At 42.1% G+C, this 15564-nt stretch overlaps 1 protein-coding gene across 2 annotated transcripts in view; it reads left to right on the top strand.

Annotated features, from left to right (window-relative positions):
* Window positions 1-15564, top strand: part of NELL1 (neural EGFL like 1) — an 858172-nt gene that overhangs the window by 122324 nt on the left and 720284 nt on the right. For both annotated transcript variants that reach the window (XM_057553940.1, XM_057553939.1), the window contains exon 4: window positions 8364-8534. In XM_057553940.1, the coding sequence (XP_057409923.1) occupies window positions 8364-8534 (171 nt within the window). The remainder of the gene's footprint in view (window positions 1-8363; window positions 8535-15564) is intronic.

Raw genomic sequence — 15564 nt, 5'->3', positions numbered from 1 at the left:
ACTTTGGACAGTATCCAGAGAGGGATGGCTTGTCTCTATTCCACAATATTTGTGGCTTCAGTTGGGAAGAGTGGACAGCTGGGGAAACCATCTGGATGGGTTTGCACTCATATGTCTCGTATTTTTACTGGTGGCTGGCTGGGGTCTATCCTCGTAGTTGGAGGTGTTGACCAGAGTACCTAGATGTAGTCTCCCCAGTCTGGGCTGGCCTTCCTTACAGCATGATGGCATCAGGGGTGTCAGGGTTCTTACGCAGTGACTCAGATCTTCAAGCTCAAGTGTTCTTCTAGCAAATGAGATAGAAACTGCGCCATGTTTTATGACCCAGTCTGGGAAGTCATCAGGCATCACTTTTGCCCTTAAAGCACTGAGAAGCCTACCTAGATTCCAGGGGAGGGGACATAGATCCCTCCTTTCAATTGGAAACAAGTCAAGGTTGCATTGTAGAAGACAACATGAGATGGGCGATACCATTGTGGCTATTTTTGGGAAGATATCATTTGCCCAGCAGAATATTAGGCCATACAATGCGAGTTATCTATCTTATATACTGAAGATGACTGTATTCATGCCTCCTGTCATTTCTTTCTATTTATAGCCTAGCAATAGCTTCATGTCCATGGTTACTTCTCAGTTTTTTACCTTTCCTCAGTTTCATGTTGCTGTATCTCTCATTAATAAGTCAAGGTAATCTAATAACCTCTAAATCTCTGTGGATTATTAACAATAAAGCTTTATTTTTGTTTAGTCCTTATGGGAGGAATGGTGTTCCTGCTCCCTGCAGTCATTTGAGGATCCAGACTTACTCCATCTAATGACACCACCACCCAGTAAGGGCTCTGAATCCTCTATTAGGCCCTCTGCAACTGGCATAGATAAGACACCCTTCTCTTAACTGCCTAGTGTTGGTCATTCATATCACCTCTGTTCATGTTTTGTTGGTGACAGCTAGCTAGTCATATGGTCCCCCCTAGACTCAAGGGCACTGAGAAATACAGTCTGGTGTGTGTCCAGGGAGAAAGGCAAGGTATGAATATTAGCTACATCTGCTACATTTGCCATGTTTGCCATCTCCTGTCCTCTATCCCCCAGGCTGCTAAGGAACCTGGAGCCTAAGCATTGCCAGAAAAGTCAAGGGTAGAATGAAACTAAGCAAACAACCAATTATTCAGTTTCTTTTAAAGTTTATCAGTTTGCAAAGTAGTATTGGAATTGTAGGAATTTAGACCTGAGATTATTAAAGAATATTTAGTTCAGTGGTTTAAGACTATTGACACCATGATTTCCTCATGGTGTTTGGAAGCAGATTGCTTTCATCCAAACTTATGGGAAACTCCAATTTATATAACAGATAAGAGTGAAGCTGCTCTGGTTAAAAAGAGGTTGCATCCCCATCCTTTTCCTCTGTGCTAGCCCCTAAGGCTTTTCCAAGGAATCCTAGGGCTCTGGGGATCAGATCTAATCACTTTCTGTAACAGACATGAGAAACCGGGGCACAGAGAGGCAGAGACATATTTACCAAAGATTACATGGCTTGTCTATAGCAGATTGAAGGTTGAAATCACGTCTTGGTATCCTTGGGCCAGTGCTCTTTGTATTATTATTTACTTAAAAATTGTGCCATTGCCTCTTTTCAGTACACATAGTCCTTGAGCCCCTGGCCTGAGGTAGGACATAATATACCTTCCTGGTATTTTTGGCTTCTTCTCTTCATTATCCCAGCAGTGGGCAAAGGGCCAGGAGAGGGAAAAGAGCTTCTCTAGGAATAGCTGTAGCATTTCTCTCCGTGGATGATGATTTCCTCATAGTGTGAGGAATGGGGGCTTACACTTGAGTCCATCTGTTGATGGACACTTAGGTTGCTTCCATGTCTTGGCTACTGTAAATAGTGCTGCTACGAACATTGGGGTGCATGTATGATTTCCTCATGGTGTGAGAAATGGGGGGATGCCGTGGCATCGTGGGGACCAGGGATGGGGGCTACCTGAATTCACTTGCCCTCTGACCCTGATAGGGTCATGTCACTGTATCTGAAGGGGAGCACAGTGTGGTGGAAACAACATGAGCTCTGGAATTCAGCAGACCTGGATTTAAATCTTAGGAGTAATGTGACTTGGGGCAAGGCATTTTCTCATTTGAGCCTCAGTTTCCATACTTCTCATGTGAATATAATTACTGGCATTGAAGATTGTTGGCAGAATTAGAGGTAATATACTTGAAGCCTCATTACACAGTAGCAAGTAATGGGATGTTGCCATTGGGAGCTTCCGCTTGGTGTCTGTCAGACCCACGTTTAAGTCATAGTTCTGTCACCTGTATGAGCTTCAAATCTTAAATTTCTTTTCCGTAAAGTGAGGTAGTGGTTAAAAGCATGGACTTGGGAGGCTGCATAAAGCAGGAACCTTGGAGCCAGACTATTCCCGTTGGAATCCTAGTTTTGCTCTTACCTAGCTGTGTAGCCTGGGGAAAGTTATTTAATCTGTGTCTTGGTTCCATCTTCTATGAAATGGGGATGGTAATAGTTGGTAATATTTGAGGTTGCAGTGAAGATTAAATAAGTAAATATTTGTAGAATAGTGCCTGGCGCATAGTGCTGTGGAAGTGTCTGTTAAAGCAAATAACAAATAGATAAATACCTCATAGGATGCGGTAGAGATTATTTTGATATGAAATATAAAGACCTATTGTCATTTTCTGGTAATAAGCACCATAAGTATTGACTATTATTATTTTTTAACGGAAGTATAGTTGATTTATAATGTTGTGTTAGTTTCAGATGTACAGCAGTGATTCAGTTATACATAGATATATCTGTTTTTCAGATTCTTTTCCATTATAGGTTATTACAAGATAGTGAATATAGTTCCCTGTACTATACAGTAGGTCCTTGTTTATCTATTTTGTGTATAGTAGCTTGTATCTGCTAATCCCCAAATCCTAATTTATCCTTCTCCTCCCTTTCCCCTTTGATATCCGTAAGATTGACTTTTATGTCTGTGAGTCTATTTCTGTTTTGTAAATAAATTCATTTGTATCATTTTTTTTTAGATTCCATATGTAAGTGATATCATGTGATATTTGTCTTTGACTGACTGACTTCACTTAGTATGGAAATCTTTAGGTCCATCCATGTTGCTGCAAATGGCATTATCTCATTCTTTTTTAGGACTAATATCCCATTGTATATATGTATGTATTGTGTGTGTGTGTGTGTGTATACACACCACGTCTTCTTTATCCATTCATCTGTCGATGGACATTTAGGTTGCTTCCATGTCTTGGCTATTGTAAATAGTGCTGCTATGAACATGGGGGGTGCATGTATCTTTTCGAGTTAGAGTTTTCATCTTTTCTGGATATATGACCAAGAGTCTTGCTTGGCTATTATTAAATAAATATTAACTATATTGTTAAAGGTAGAATTAACCTTTCCTGAGGTCCTACAAAATTCTAGACCGTATGCTAGGAAATTTTTCTTTTAATCATCATTGGTATTTTTCCAGATTTGGGGGAATGGTCCACACAGGTGCTTCCTATACCTGTGATGATTTGTTTTCTCTTACAGAAAGTAGGTAGTGGCCCGCCTGGCTTTTTCCCTGTCCCAATAATCCTGCCAGGGACACACATTGGGTAGGAGTGGCCTTGTTTCCCAGATCCATTTTGCTGTGACCTCCCCACCCAGACTTCCAGGAGGTGGATGTTCAGGGGCACAGGAGAGCTGCTGGAATGTAAGCCACTGCTACAGTGACTCTGGAGCTCTTTGGGGGTGTTAGTTATTTCTCCAATAGTCAATATATATATATCCTTGTGGAATCGCTGGAAAAGAGACTTTTTCTTAGAAACTTTTTGTCTTTACTAATGAATTAGCACTGGATACCATTTTATTTAATTAATTAATTTATTTAGTCGCACCACTAGTCTTGTGGGATCTTAGTTCCCCGACCAGGGATTGAACCTGGACCCACGACAGTGAAAGCGCTGAGTCTTAACCACTGGACCGCCAGGGAATTTCTTGATACCATTTTAAAATTAACTTTTGCTGTTTTCATCCTAGCATATGGAAGAAACACATTCATCCAGCAATAACCACTTCAACATTTTGAGTGTGTATAGTTATCTTGTTAGTCTATCTAATATTCTCAAGAAATGGATTCCTTGGTATAAGTTTTCAGGAAAATGACAAATATTTTAATAAAAATAACTGTTGATCTTAATCTATTTATGTCATTTGGAATTATTGTTCCTAAATTTTATTTATGAATATAGCTTGGGATTCAGGTAGTCTTGTGAAATTTGACTTCAGTTCATAGTAACTGATTGTTTTTAATACTCAAGGGTGGGCTTTGGAGAATTATTCATGCTGATTCTGGATAGGGTCTGCCTAGCACTTAAGCAAGGGCTTAGGTTGAAAAAAATTGAGCTGTGTAAGTACAGGATGGGAATGATTCACCCTCGTAGCATCTTGTATCAAAGGACTTGTAGTGTTAGATGTTTGGAAGTCAGTGTCAGCATTAGGATACAGTCAGATTTGTGCACAGCCCAGAGGAGGAGTCTTTATTCCTGGATGCTGTATTTATGGCAGAAACTGATCCATTTTACCATACCTAGATCATGGTGACCAAGGTAGGGAAGGATCTGGAAAGAGGAGTTAAGACAGCATCCTTGACCAGGAAGGCCTCAGTCTGGGTGGGGGACAGGAGTATAAAAGATAGAGCTGGGGATGCTTGGTCTGAAAGAGAAAACTTTGTAGTGACTATCATTACTGTTTTCAAATATTTGAAGGATGCGTAGGTTTTTCTGGGAGCCAAGACAGTTCAGTAGAACAGCACACTTGGCTGAGGTCCCAGGCTAAGGGGAGAACTGCTGCTCACAAAATCTGGCTGGTAACGTTATCACCCATACAGCTGCCCCTTCCTGCAAACTCCCGGGAGGACCCTAAAGCACTTGAGGCCTGAAGAGAGAGGACTGTTCCGGGCAGAGAGCTCACTAGACACTGGCTTACCATCTCTTCTAGTGGGTTTCCTTTCCCTGCACGCACCACATGGCTCTTACTCACTTGCTCATAACATCTCCTTCCTCACCATGACTAGTTGGCCAGGAAGTAAAGCAACACCTGGTGTACTCTACCACAGTGCTGCTTAAATTTTAATGTGTACATGAATCATCTGTGGATCTTATTAAAATGCAGATGCTGACTCAAGTGGGTCTTGACTGGGGCCTCATAAGCTGAATTTCCACAGGTCATGATGCTGCTGGTCAGGGGACCATACTTGAGTAACAAGGCTCTACTACAAATCATGAGTCTACCCTTTAGGCTACAGTCAAGCACTGTCAGGCCGAATGACCACCACCTCCATGTTGCTTTCAGGACTAAGCCGTACATTTGTATTAGCAGTGGGTTACTGCCTGGAAATCCTGCCTTTTTCCCTTCCCAGCACTCATGAAACACTTTAAAAAAAAATTTATTTACTTATTTATTTTTGGCTGCATTGGGTCTTTGTTGCTGTGCACGGGCTTTCTCTAGTTGCAGGGAGCGGGGGCTACTCTTTGTTACGGTGCGCAGGCTTCTCATTGCAGTGGCTTCTCTTGTTGTGGAGCACGGGCTCTAGGCGCACGGGCTTCAGTAATTGTGGCTCATGGGCTCTAGAATGCAGGCTCAGTAGTTGTGGCGCACGGGCTTAGTTGCTCTGCGGCATGTGGGATCTTCCCGGACCAGGGCTTGAACCCATGTCTCCTGCACTGGCAGGCGGATTCTTAACCACTGCACCACCAGGGAAGTCCCTCATGAAACACATTTATCTAGATATCACTTAGCCATCTTGTTTCTTTGTCATCTCTAGGGCCACTTCTGCAGTTATCCAACTTTTTTTTTTCTTTTTTTAATTACCTGAGAGCATTCTCAGGCCACAAGATTTGGCCCTGTCTGCAGGCCAGAAATGCTGGGGAATTACTGTCACCTGTAAGCAGTTCTCAACTCTAACATGTTTGTTTTTTTTTTTAATTAAACACATCATCTTGACTTTCATCCAAGTTGTTTGAGATACAGCAGTTTTTGTATATGTGCATGATGCTCAGATACTTTACCCCAAGACACAAGTATCCATTTGCCTAACATTGGGGCACATTTGTTTTCTCATAACTGTATATTTGTGATTATCCCAAGGTACCCACTTACTCCAATTCATTGCAAAATGATCTTTAAAAGATCTGTTTATAATACATTGAGCGTTTGCTCAGTGAGACCATAACCTCAGGAATAATGATCAAATCTTGTTAAATGTATATGCCTCTCTTTTTCTTTTTCTTTTTTTTTATGATTCAAGTTATCTGGAGTATTTTTGATTGTCATTGATTGAGGTCTTTTCAAGGTCATGTCTCTTCCCCCAACAGTAGCTTGTTGGTCAAAATAAAGTGACTGAAAGTGTTCTTATGATGTGTTGATCTTGGTACAGTCTCAGGTGTCAGGTCCTACTGCTTTTCCATACAGGAGCTGTGTGGTCTCTGGCAAGGTACTTAATATCTCTGATCATCTGTGCACTCATCTGTAAAATAGTGATGATAATATTTACCTTGAAGAAATTAAATGAGATGTTTATGAAAGCACTTGGCCCATTTCCAGCACATGCCAGTCACTTTTAAAATGACAGCTTTGCCTCCCATTTGTTTCTCTTAGGCCAATTTCTAGCTTTTTTGGAGGGAGGGGCACATATTTTATTTCCTTTTTCACTATTCTCAAAGCATCTTGAGAACAGGATCTGTATTTTAAATCCTATCTTAGCTTTTCACTATGTGTTCAGTCATGACACGAATAAATTAATGAATGACCAGATAATCTCTAAGGTTTTCCTGACCTTTTAAGTCTTCTGATTGTTCGATTCTTCCAGTGTTCTGGCTGCTTAGAAAAAAATTGGGAAATTCTCTTAAAATGAATGTCTTCTATATTAAGGGATTTCCTCCTTAGTAGTCTTAAAAAATATGTATTATATTATTACTAGTAAGTATGTACCTGGGCCCAGGAGTCGGCTGCAGTAGTATAAGTAACCTTTTCAATTTGTCATCTTGGGCCTGATTCTTTGTATAGTGCAAATGAGGTAGTCAGAGGCTGGTCTTGATTTTGCTTCCCCTGCAGTGCTCTCTTGGGAAGATATCTGTGAAAGATGAGCAAGAAATGTGCATTTGTTTTCATATGTGACGGGAGATTTGGAAGTTATGCATAATAGAGGCTGAGTTTCATGATATATTCATCTCAGTCCTCATGGAAGATGCATTTTATGTTCTGGTTTACATGTGCCTGGGCAGTGGGGTCAGGCCAACTCAATGGATTAGAGGAGAAGCAGTAGGTCCTTGCAGATCTTGGGATTGAACCTGGTTACCTATCTAGGTGAGTAGTTCTTGAGTTGTCTGTATGAATAAGCTGCTGGGAGTTAGTGCTGGTTGAGGCCATCTTTACTACTTTGTCCTGTGCCTCTGAGATGAGCACCAAACTGGTAGAAAGCGTGTAGACTGTCACATCTAGACCTGAGTTTAAATCCTGGCTTGGGTGTGTTACTTAATTCCAGAATCTCAGTTTTTTTTTTAATATTTCAAAAGGAGTAATATCAGTCTTATAGTTTTTTGTGAGTGATAGATTAGATAGTACATGTCAAACGCCTAGTGCAGTGCTTGGCAGTGAGATTGGGCCCTGTGTTGATGATGATCATGGTGACACATTTCAGAAGGGTCACGTAGGAGACTAAGTAGGCCTGCCAACCGTGAAAGTGTCAGCCCTGGTGTGTGACTGAGGAGTGTCCCAAAGTTGGCTGCCTTTTATGACTAAAGTGCAGACGGCAGTGGTGGTGCTAAAAGTTTTTCATGGATCTGGAAAAAGAAGGTAACAATCTGGGGAAAGAAAAACTTAATTGTATGTTTCATTCCATGAAATTTTGAAATACTGATACATATGTGAGTAGCTTCAAACTTTGCTCCCCTATTGATTATCTAAGAGTTGTTCTTCACTTATAGATTCTTGTCCAGAGGGAAGTAAAAGAAAAAAAAAAGCCTTACTCATCTCTTCTCTGACAGTTTATTTCCATTCTGAACTGTGCTTAAGCGACACTGCACCAAGCTTTGCTAATTAGCTTGTGGCCTGTCACTTACAGCGGATCATTCAGTCTCCATTGCAGGGCTTCAAGCTGTCACCGTGAGGGCTCTCAGACAAAAGGTGAATTGGGTTCCATACCGTACAATTGATTGTGGGTTTTGGTTCTTTGCCTCAAGCTGAGCTAATTTTAGATTCTGGGAATCCTGGTAGTAAGTCATGAGGATTGATGATGGCTGTGATATCCAGAAGTAAAATAAAACACATTTTTGTTCTTTACATACAGCTATTTCGAACTGGAGAGCAGTGGTCTGAGGGATGAGATTCGATATCACTACATACATAACGGCAAGCCCAGGACAGAGGCACTTCCGTACCGGATGGCTGACGGACAGTGGCACAAGGTCGCACTGTCAGTTAGTGCCTCCCATCTCCTGCTCCACGTTGACTGCAACAGGTATGACTTTGCCTTTGATCTTTCGTGACTGTGCCCTTGAAATTGAGCAATGGGGAAGGGATAAAGCCAACCCCCTCCAAGCCTTGCTGGGAAACAAGCCAAAGGACCCTAATCGTCATTTAACATACCGAAATGGGCCATTAGGCGTGCTGGAATGACCAACTGTAATATGTAAAGAAAACAGTTCATTAAAATGGAAACATATCCGGCAATTAGGAAGAAATGTACAAAAGGTTGATTATAGATGGGGGAATATTAAGTGCACCTCGGTGTACTCTAGGTACCAGCTGGAATTCCATGGAGCTGTGATCACAGTTAACTGTGATATATTGTTGTTGAGTTCGTTCCACTTGGAAGCGAATGAGCTGGTCTACCTTCGAATGAATCTGAGAAGGCAGTGCTAGTGGAGCGGCTAATCCTATTTGACTTCATCAAGCACAGCTTTGCTTAAATATTTTTTCCAAATGGCAACTTCTTAAAGAGGCTGTTCTTTGAATCTTTTGGAATTGATGGCTTTTATCCTCTGCAGAGGAATGAGCCTCCCAGCTTGTCAGAGGATGGCGGGACTATTTGGAAGTCGGGGCTTTCACAGGAGGTTGTGGGTTGGGTTGAGAAGGAGATATTGGCTCCTGTGTCCGTCCCTGGGTGGGGAGGTTTACTGCCAGCTGAAGAAAGGACACTGTTGGTCTCTATTGGATCACTTGTGGCTGGACAGCTGGATGATGGTGGTCAAGGGGAATATTTTGATTTCTCCAGAACCCACTGAAAGTCCTTACGGGTAATGATCTGAGTCCTATTATAGGGAATTTTTGGTGCTGCAAGGTAGCTATGAATTGTTGGTTTTCATTAATGATACTGTCCAAGTTCAAGTGATTGTTCGGCCACAGAACTTGTTCTCTTGGGCCCAGGATAAGGTACAGGCATGTTGGGGACAGCCTCCCTTCCGGCACCCAATAGAAGGAAGCATAATCCAAGGTCAGTCAGCTCCACACTGCATTTCTGATGAGGTGATACTTCAATGTACTTGCCATTCCAGCTCTGCAGTCTCTTTTAGAAGAGGACCTGGAGAGGCAGAGAACAGAAACTAGCGTCAGGTTTAAGGGAAGTCCCGCCATCTTAAAGTGAGTCTTGGTACAGTTTGATGTCATCTATTTCGGGCGCTTTCTGGATTTTTCTGAAGAATCGTGGCTTCAAGTAGATGTAATGTGTGTGCTTGGACCACGTTTCCATAGAAACCATAAACTCCTTTTTACCGTGGGCTGGGCAGCCTGGGCAAAGCCAGCCCTCAGTCACTAACTCCACTTCCACCTTCAAGAGCTTATTGGCTCTTTCAATTCTCTAGAACTAAAGTGGCCTGTCAGGGAGCACTCTTGCTCCTCCCTACCCACCACTCATGCTGCCCCAATGGGAGAGAAGAAGGGTCTTGCATGTCCTCCTATGCCATAGGCCAGAAGGGAGCCTCAAAGTCCTCGTTTAGTAATTCCCAAATGAAAAGTCCTGGAGACACCACTGTTTTCTTGCTTTGCAATTCTTTTGCTTCCTCTTTTCAAAAGTTGTATCCTCTATTTCCCAGTATTCTCCTCTCTAGAGAAGAGGAAAAAGAGGAGAGAGGATATGTCTCTGCTAATCGAAGGTTTCCTGCCTTCAAAATGCTCTGGCCCCTCTGAAATAGTCTCCTCTGCCATCCTCAGCCACTTGTTAGCTGTGGGAATTTGGGCACATTAATATCTTTTCATCTCAGATTTTTAATTTGTAAACTGGGACTGCTAATGCTAGCACACACTCACAGATGCGAATGTTAAAAAAGATAATTCACATAAAGTGCTGTGGGTGGTGCTTGGCCTTTGGCACCCAGTACATGGTGGTGGTTGTTACTGTTATATTATTATCTATTCTGCACATCTGTGGTGTCTCTTTATCTCCAAACTTTCATTTACTGTATATCCTGGCCTCTCTACCAGGATAGTAGGGAGAGAACACGAGAGCTGGAACCCACAGTACGCTTTAGGGTCAGCCCCATTTATATGGAATGGATTGAGGAGATTCTAAATATTATTTCCCTTCTCTTGAAAATTTTTATACTTTGGTTCATGACATAACATGTTTTTCTTTATGTAAGATCTTGGAGGGAAAGCATAAAGTTGTTGCCAGTTAATGATTTATGGACCCAACACAAATGGGTTTTTTAGATAGGTTAGGGAAAGAGAGGCCGGAAATGACTGGGCCATAGAGGAGGTAAGTTTTGATTTTGGTGTAGGAAAAGTCTAGAAACAGAGTTCCCAAACCTGACTACACTTAAGAATTACTGGGGAACCTATAAAAAACATATGAGTAACCGGGCGCCATCTCTGACCTAGTGGATCAGATTCTCTGAGGGTGGAACTATATTCTTCATAAGCCCTCCGGGTAGCTCTTATGCAGGCAGGTTAGCCTTGGTGCATGGACTCGCGTTTGAAAACCAGTGGTTTAAATAGAGGCGGCACCTGCGGTTTCCCCAAATGTGGGAAACTCGACTGCATAGTTTGTGGTAGTGGGGGACTGCGTTCGTGCTTTCCCCTGAAAAAAAAAATATAGAGAGGGTGTAGAAGCTGGAGGAGAGGCCGGGCTGCAACACATCAGTGAGGGACCCTGGAAATCCAAGTACCTGAAGCAGATCCCCAGTAGGGAGGAGGAAAGTTTAAGGTGGGCTAGTGTCTATTACATGGAATAAACATATCTTCTTCAGAAGTTTCTTGCTAGCCAGCACTGGTTGATTTTAGGGTGGCAGAAGCTCTGGTCTATTTATCAAGATGCTGCTCTACTACTTATCTAGGCCACCTTCACGGAGAGTGAATTTCAGAGAGGCTGATTTTTATTCTCTAAGCTATGTATTTCATACTGCCGTGAGATTCTTCCTTTTTGATTCCTTTACCCTTAAAGTTACACTGTCTTATTTTTCTCAACCTGTCACCTGCTAGAGTTGTGCTGGGTAGAAGATAGATGGTGATGTGATAGATAACGTTTATTGCGTGTTGACTGTGCTAGTGACAGTGCTAAGTGCTTTACATAGATGAATTCATCACCCAGGCTGTTATTTTTATCATTTAAAAACGATGGAGCTGAGGTTACATTCTATTTCTGCAATCCCACTGCTGCTAAGTGGCAGCTCTAGGATTTGGACCCGAGTCTGACTTGTGCATGCCTGTTGTAACCACTAGCCTATTTAGCCCAACGGGAGGGACTATTGTCACTGGACTTAGAATATGAGGGAAGGCAAGAGCCAGACTCAGTGTTAGCAGTTTGTTCTTTCTTTCTAGTATTTTTCTCCCCTTGTCTTATATTGCCAATCTTTGGAGTTGTTGGGTAAGATGTGGAATGTTACTAATGGAACCCATTGCCTTGGCATAAGGGAAGGGACCTCCATCTATTATTGCACATCTACCATAGGCCAGCTAATGTGTTAAGTATAATAGTCCTTAGGACGGCCATGTGGCGTGGGAGCAATTTCATCAGACCCATTTTACAGATTTGGAATTAGAAAGGCTCCGAGATGGTAAGTAACTCAGTCTCAATCACATAACGTAAAAAGCATAGAGCCAGAACTGTGAACCAGGATCTAACTCCCCAGTCTTGTCTTCCCTCCTCTCTGCCTCTGAAATTCATGTCCTTCCCAAGACAAAGTTATAACCATACCAGGAAGTCTTCCCAGGAGAGAGAAGCTACAGAAGGTTCAGGAACCATAAAAACACTTGAAATCAGGAAGAGAAGATTGCCAGGCAATTCCTTTGCTCTGAGGAACTGGAATGTAGCAGGATATTTTACCTTTTTTAGAACTGAGAAACAGAGCCCTTTCAGACCTAATAACACAAATTGTCACAAGAAAAGCGACTGCTATTTTAGTTGGTAGTTTAACACTTTCTGCTTGCTATTGAGACACACTTCTCTCCCTGCTTCAGCTGTTCAGCTGGGCCTAGTTAGAAACTCCCAAAGTGTGGGTAGCAGATCACCTCAAGCTAGAAACATAAAAGGAACCACTCAGTTGGGTGGCCAGCCTGATTATCTCCACTGCCTTAGGTTTTTCTTTAGCTGCCTTGGTATTAATAGTTGCCAACAAAGCTGAGAAGGAGGCCTGAACTAATCTTCCTTAGATTCCCCTTCTCCATTCTCGGCTCACCCTGTGGCCTGTGCCCATTACTCAAAGCCCACAATCCATTGACATCGGGGATTCAGGGCCTAAGAGTTCTTTCACCACAAAAGGGATTTTCTTTCCTTCTCTTTACTTGGTAACTTTTAATTTTCAATCAATCCATCCAATGCAAGTTTTGGACACACTACCTCTGCCAGGCTGTGGAGATACAAAGCATTAGGAGTTCTTGCCATCAGGAAATCCATGGTTTATTTGTCCTGTACTTTTGAATTCTGAAGCCACCAGGGCCCCCCCCAGTGATTGGCCCTGGTCCTTGGATATCAGGAGAATCGTGGACTCAGATGGAAGCCTTGTGAGCAGGCTATTCTGACAACTCGTAATAGCAGCTGAGCAGTAGAGAGAACTGAAAAGCATTACTCCCAGCATCTTGGTCTTGAAGTGACAGTGGAGGAATGGACTCAAAAGTGTTTTCCATTCAAATGGTACATGCATCCAGCCTTCAGCCAGAACTTTCTGCAATATGCAGGTCTCCCTACGCAAATCCCACCTCCTCTTGCCTCACTGCTGGAAAAATTTCTCTTACACAGTCCCATTGTAACGGAGCTCTGAACTCTCACCTCGTTTGTTCAAATGTGCACAGGTAGACAGAGCGCGTGCGCACACACACGCCTGCAGCCCAGTTGTCACTGACCGTTAAGGATTATATTCTAGACAGTAAACATATTTAGATTTTACTTCTAACGCATGCTATTTATTCACTGCAGAGCACATTCAATGTTTCCGTACAACTGATTTTGAAGAACATGCAGAACCAGAAAAACAAACTTACTATAAATCACTGAACAAGTCAGTAATTCAAGGTTCCTGTTGAATATTTCAGAGTAACTTCAGGATATGAGCATCTGTTTATATCTCTAGGTTTTTCATAATGAAATATGGTGACATGGCATCTTCTTTCCAGAGAGCTCCTAAAGTATTTACAAACATCATATTATTAAACCACACATTCCTTAAGGTAGTTAAGTCACATATAATGTACTCCACTGACTTTTATACAAACATTTGCACTAGAGTAAGGAGGGGGAAATTAAGAGATGACTATCAAAGGCCAATGCTTCCAAAGGAGCCAGGCCAAGATTCTCAGTCTCCTGCTTCCCCTACTGATAGATTATTTACTTTACAAACAGGAGCACATGCACACAACTCATCATCAAAATTAAAATTGAGAATCTAGCATGTGCCTCATGTCCAACTAACCCGGTAGTACCAGATCTTCTGTCCAGGAAGAGATGACGAGCAAGCTAGGAAGACAGGATATAACCCACGTGTAAATTTAAGTAACAGTACAAGGCGACAGTACAAGGGATGTTGTAAGTGCACGATGGATTGCTAGATTTCTGCTAGAGACAATCAGGTCTGGGAGACGACAGGAGGAAGAGCTCCTGGGGACATGGAGTCGCCTCTCAATTTCTTACCATCCCAGGTGAAAATGCATGACAATTTCTGCAGCTTTACAGTTTTTGCCTCTGTGTGATGTGATTCCATGCCAGTCACAGGAGAACTGGGCTTGGAATGAGGTTCATCTTATAATCATTACAAAGCCAGTCGTCATAGTGCTGGTGAGAGAAGAGTGTGTATGGGTGAGTGGATGAAGCTGGCGGTGAGAGAAAGCCTGCAGGAAGAGACAGAGAAGGAAATATGACAGAGGGGAGGACAGGGGAAGAAAAGCTGTTCTCCAAGTGACCAGGCATATGGGCTCTGTGGTCTAACCTAAACTTGTAGTGAATGCTGGACCTTTGTCTTGGTTTTGCCATTTATAAAATGTGACTTAAATGCAATGATGCAGGGGTATGAAATCAGGAAATCTGTGTCTTAGATTCTTGAAGATTCCTCCCATCCTCTTGTCCTCTAATCCTTCCTCCCTCCCTATGCCAGAAACTGTGCTTGCATCTAAAATGGGAGTAATAGTAACTCTTCTACCATATGGTTATTGTAGGAATGTAGCAAGAGAGTGTGTGCAAAATCCTTAGAAAATTTCAAGCTGCTATATGAACACACAGCATCATGAAGTACTATAAACATATACCATCATATAGAAAAGATGTTCAAGTATCATATTGAAAATGAATACAATTTAGTCAGATTTTCACCTGTATAAAGACAGTGGCTCGTGTCCCATGGATGAGGATATAGTGTGTAATGTGGATCCATGGTGCAGTGTAGGGTTTGAGGTCAATCAGGTCCCTGAAGTTATTCTAACTGCCAAATCCTAGGCATGGTTCTCCAGTAGTTTGTCTTTTAGTTCCGTGGTAGGTAGTGCAACATCATGGTGCATGGCTTTTATGCCAACACAGTCCCTTTAAAAATAAGTAATTGCAGAGTCTCTTTAAAAATATGTAACTGAGGCTGAATGGGGAAGGAAACATCCCCTCCAATGTAATACGATCTTTCGTTGGTCCTGGCAGGGCTTTGAGAATGTGGCATGGCTTCTTTCCTTTTTTATTTCTGTGAGAGAAGAGGTTCAAAGATTTACTTCCCCCCTCCTCAAGCCATGAGCCAAAATCGTCAGAGCTTTTAGGAGGAGATGTAAATAAAGCCAGGTGAATGAGGAAACAAATATGTTATAATTTCCTGGGTCTCCTAAACAAAATAGATACTCTTTGCTTCTCTACTTTGAAAATCTGGCTTTTTAGCACAAAAACATTCTGGATTGAAAACTTGAGCTGAAAGAAATTGTTAAATTTGTATGACCCTAGGAAATTCATTTACTGTCTCTGGGCCTTAGCTCCCTAGGTATAAAAAGAGGGGCTAGGACCAGATTATTTCTTCCACCTCTACTCTTCTGGGCATCTCTCTGATTCTAGCTCATCACAGTGCTTAGTTTTAGGGTATGGGTTTTTTTTT

The sequence above is a fragment of the Balaenoptera acutorostrata genome, chromosome 9 (assembly GCF_949987535.1).
Source record: "Balaenoptera acutorostrata chromosome 9, mBalAcu1.1, whole genome shotgun sequence".
NCBI lineage: Eukaryota > Metazoa > Chordata > Mammalia > Artiodactyla > Balaenopteridae > Balaenoptera > Balaenoptera acutorostrata.
This window is presented reverse-complemented; position numbering and strand designations above follow the sequence as displayed.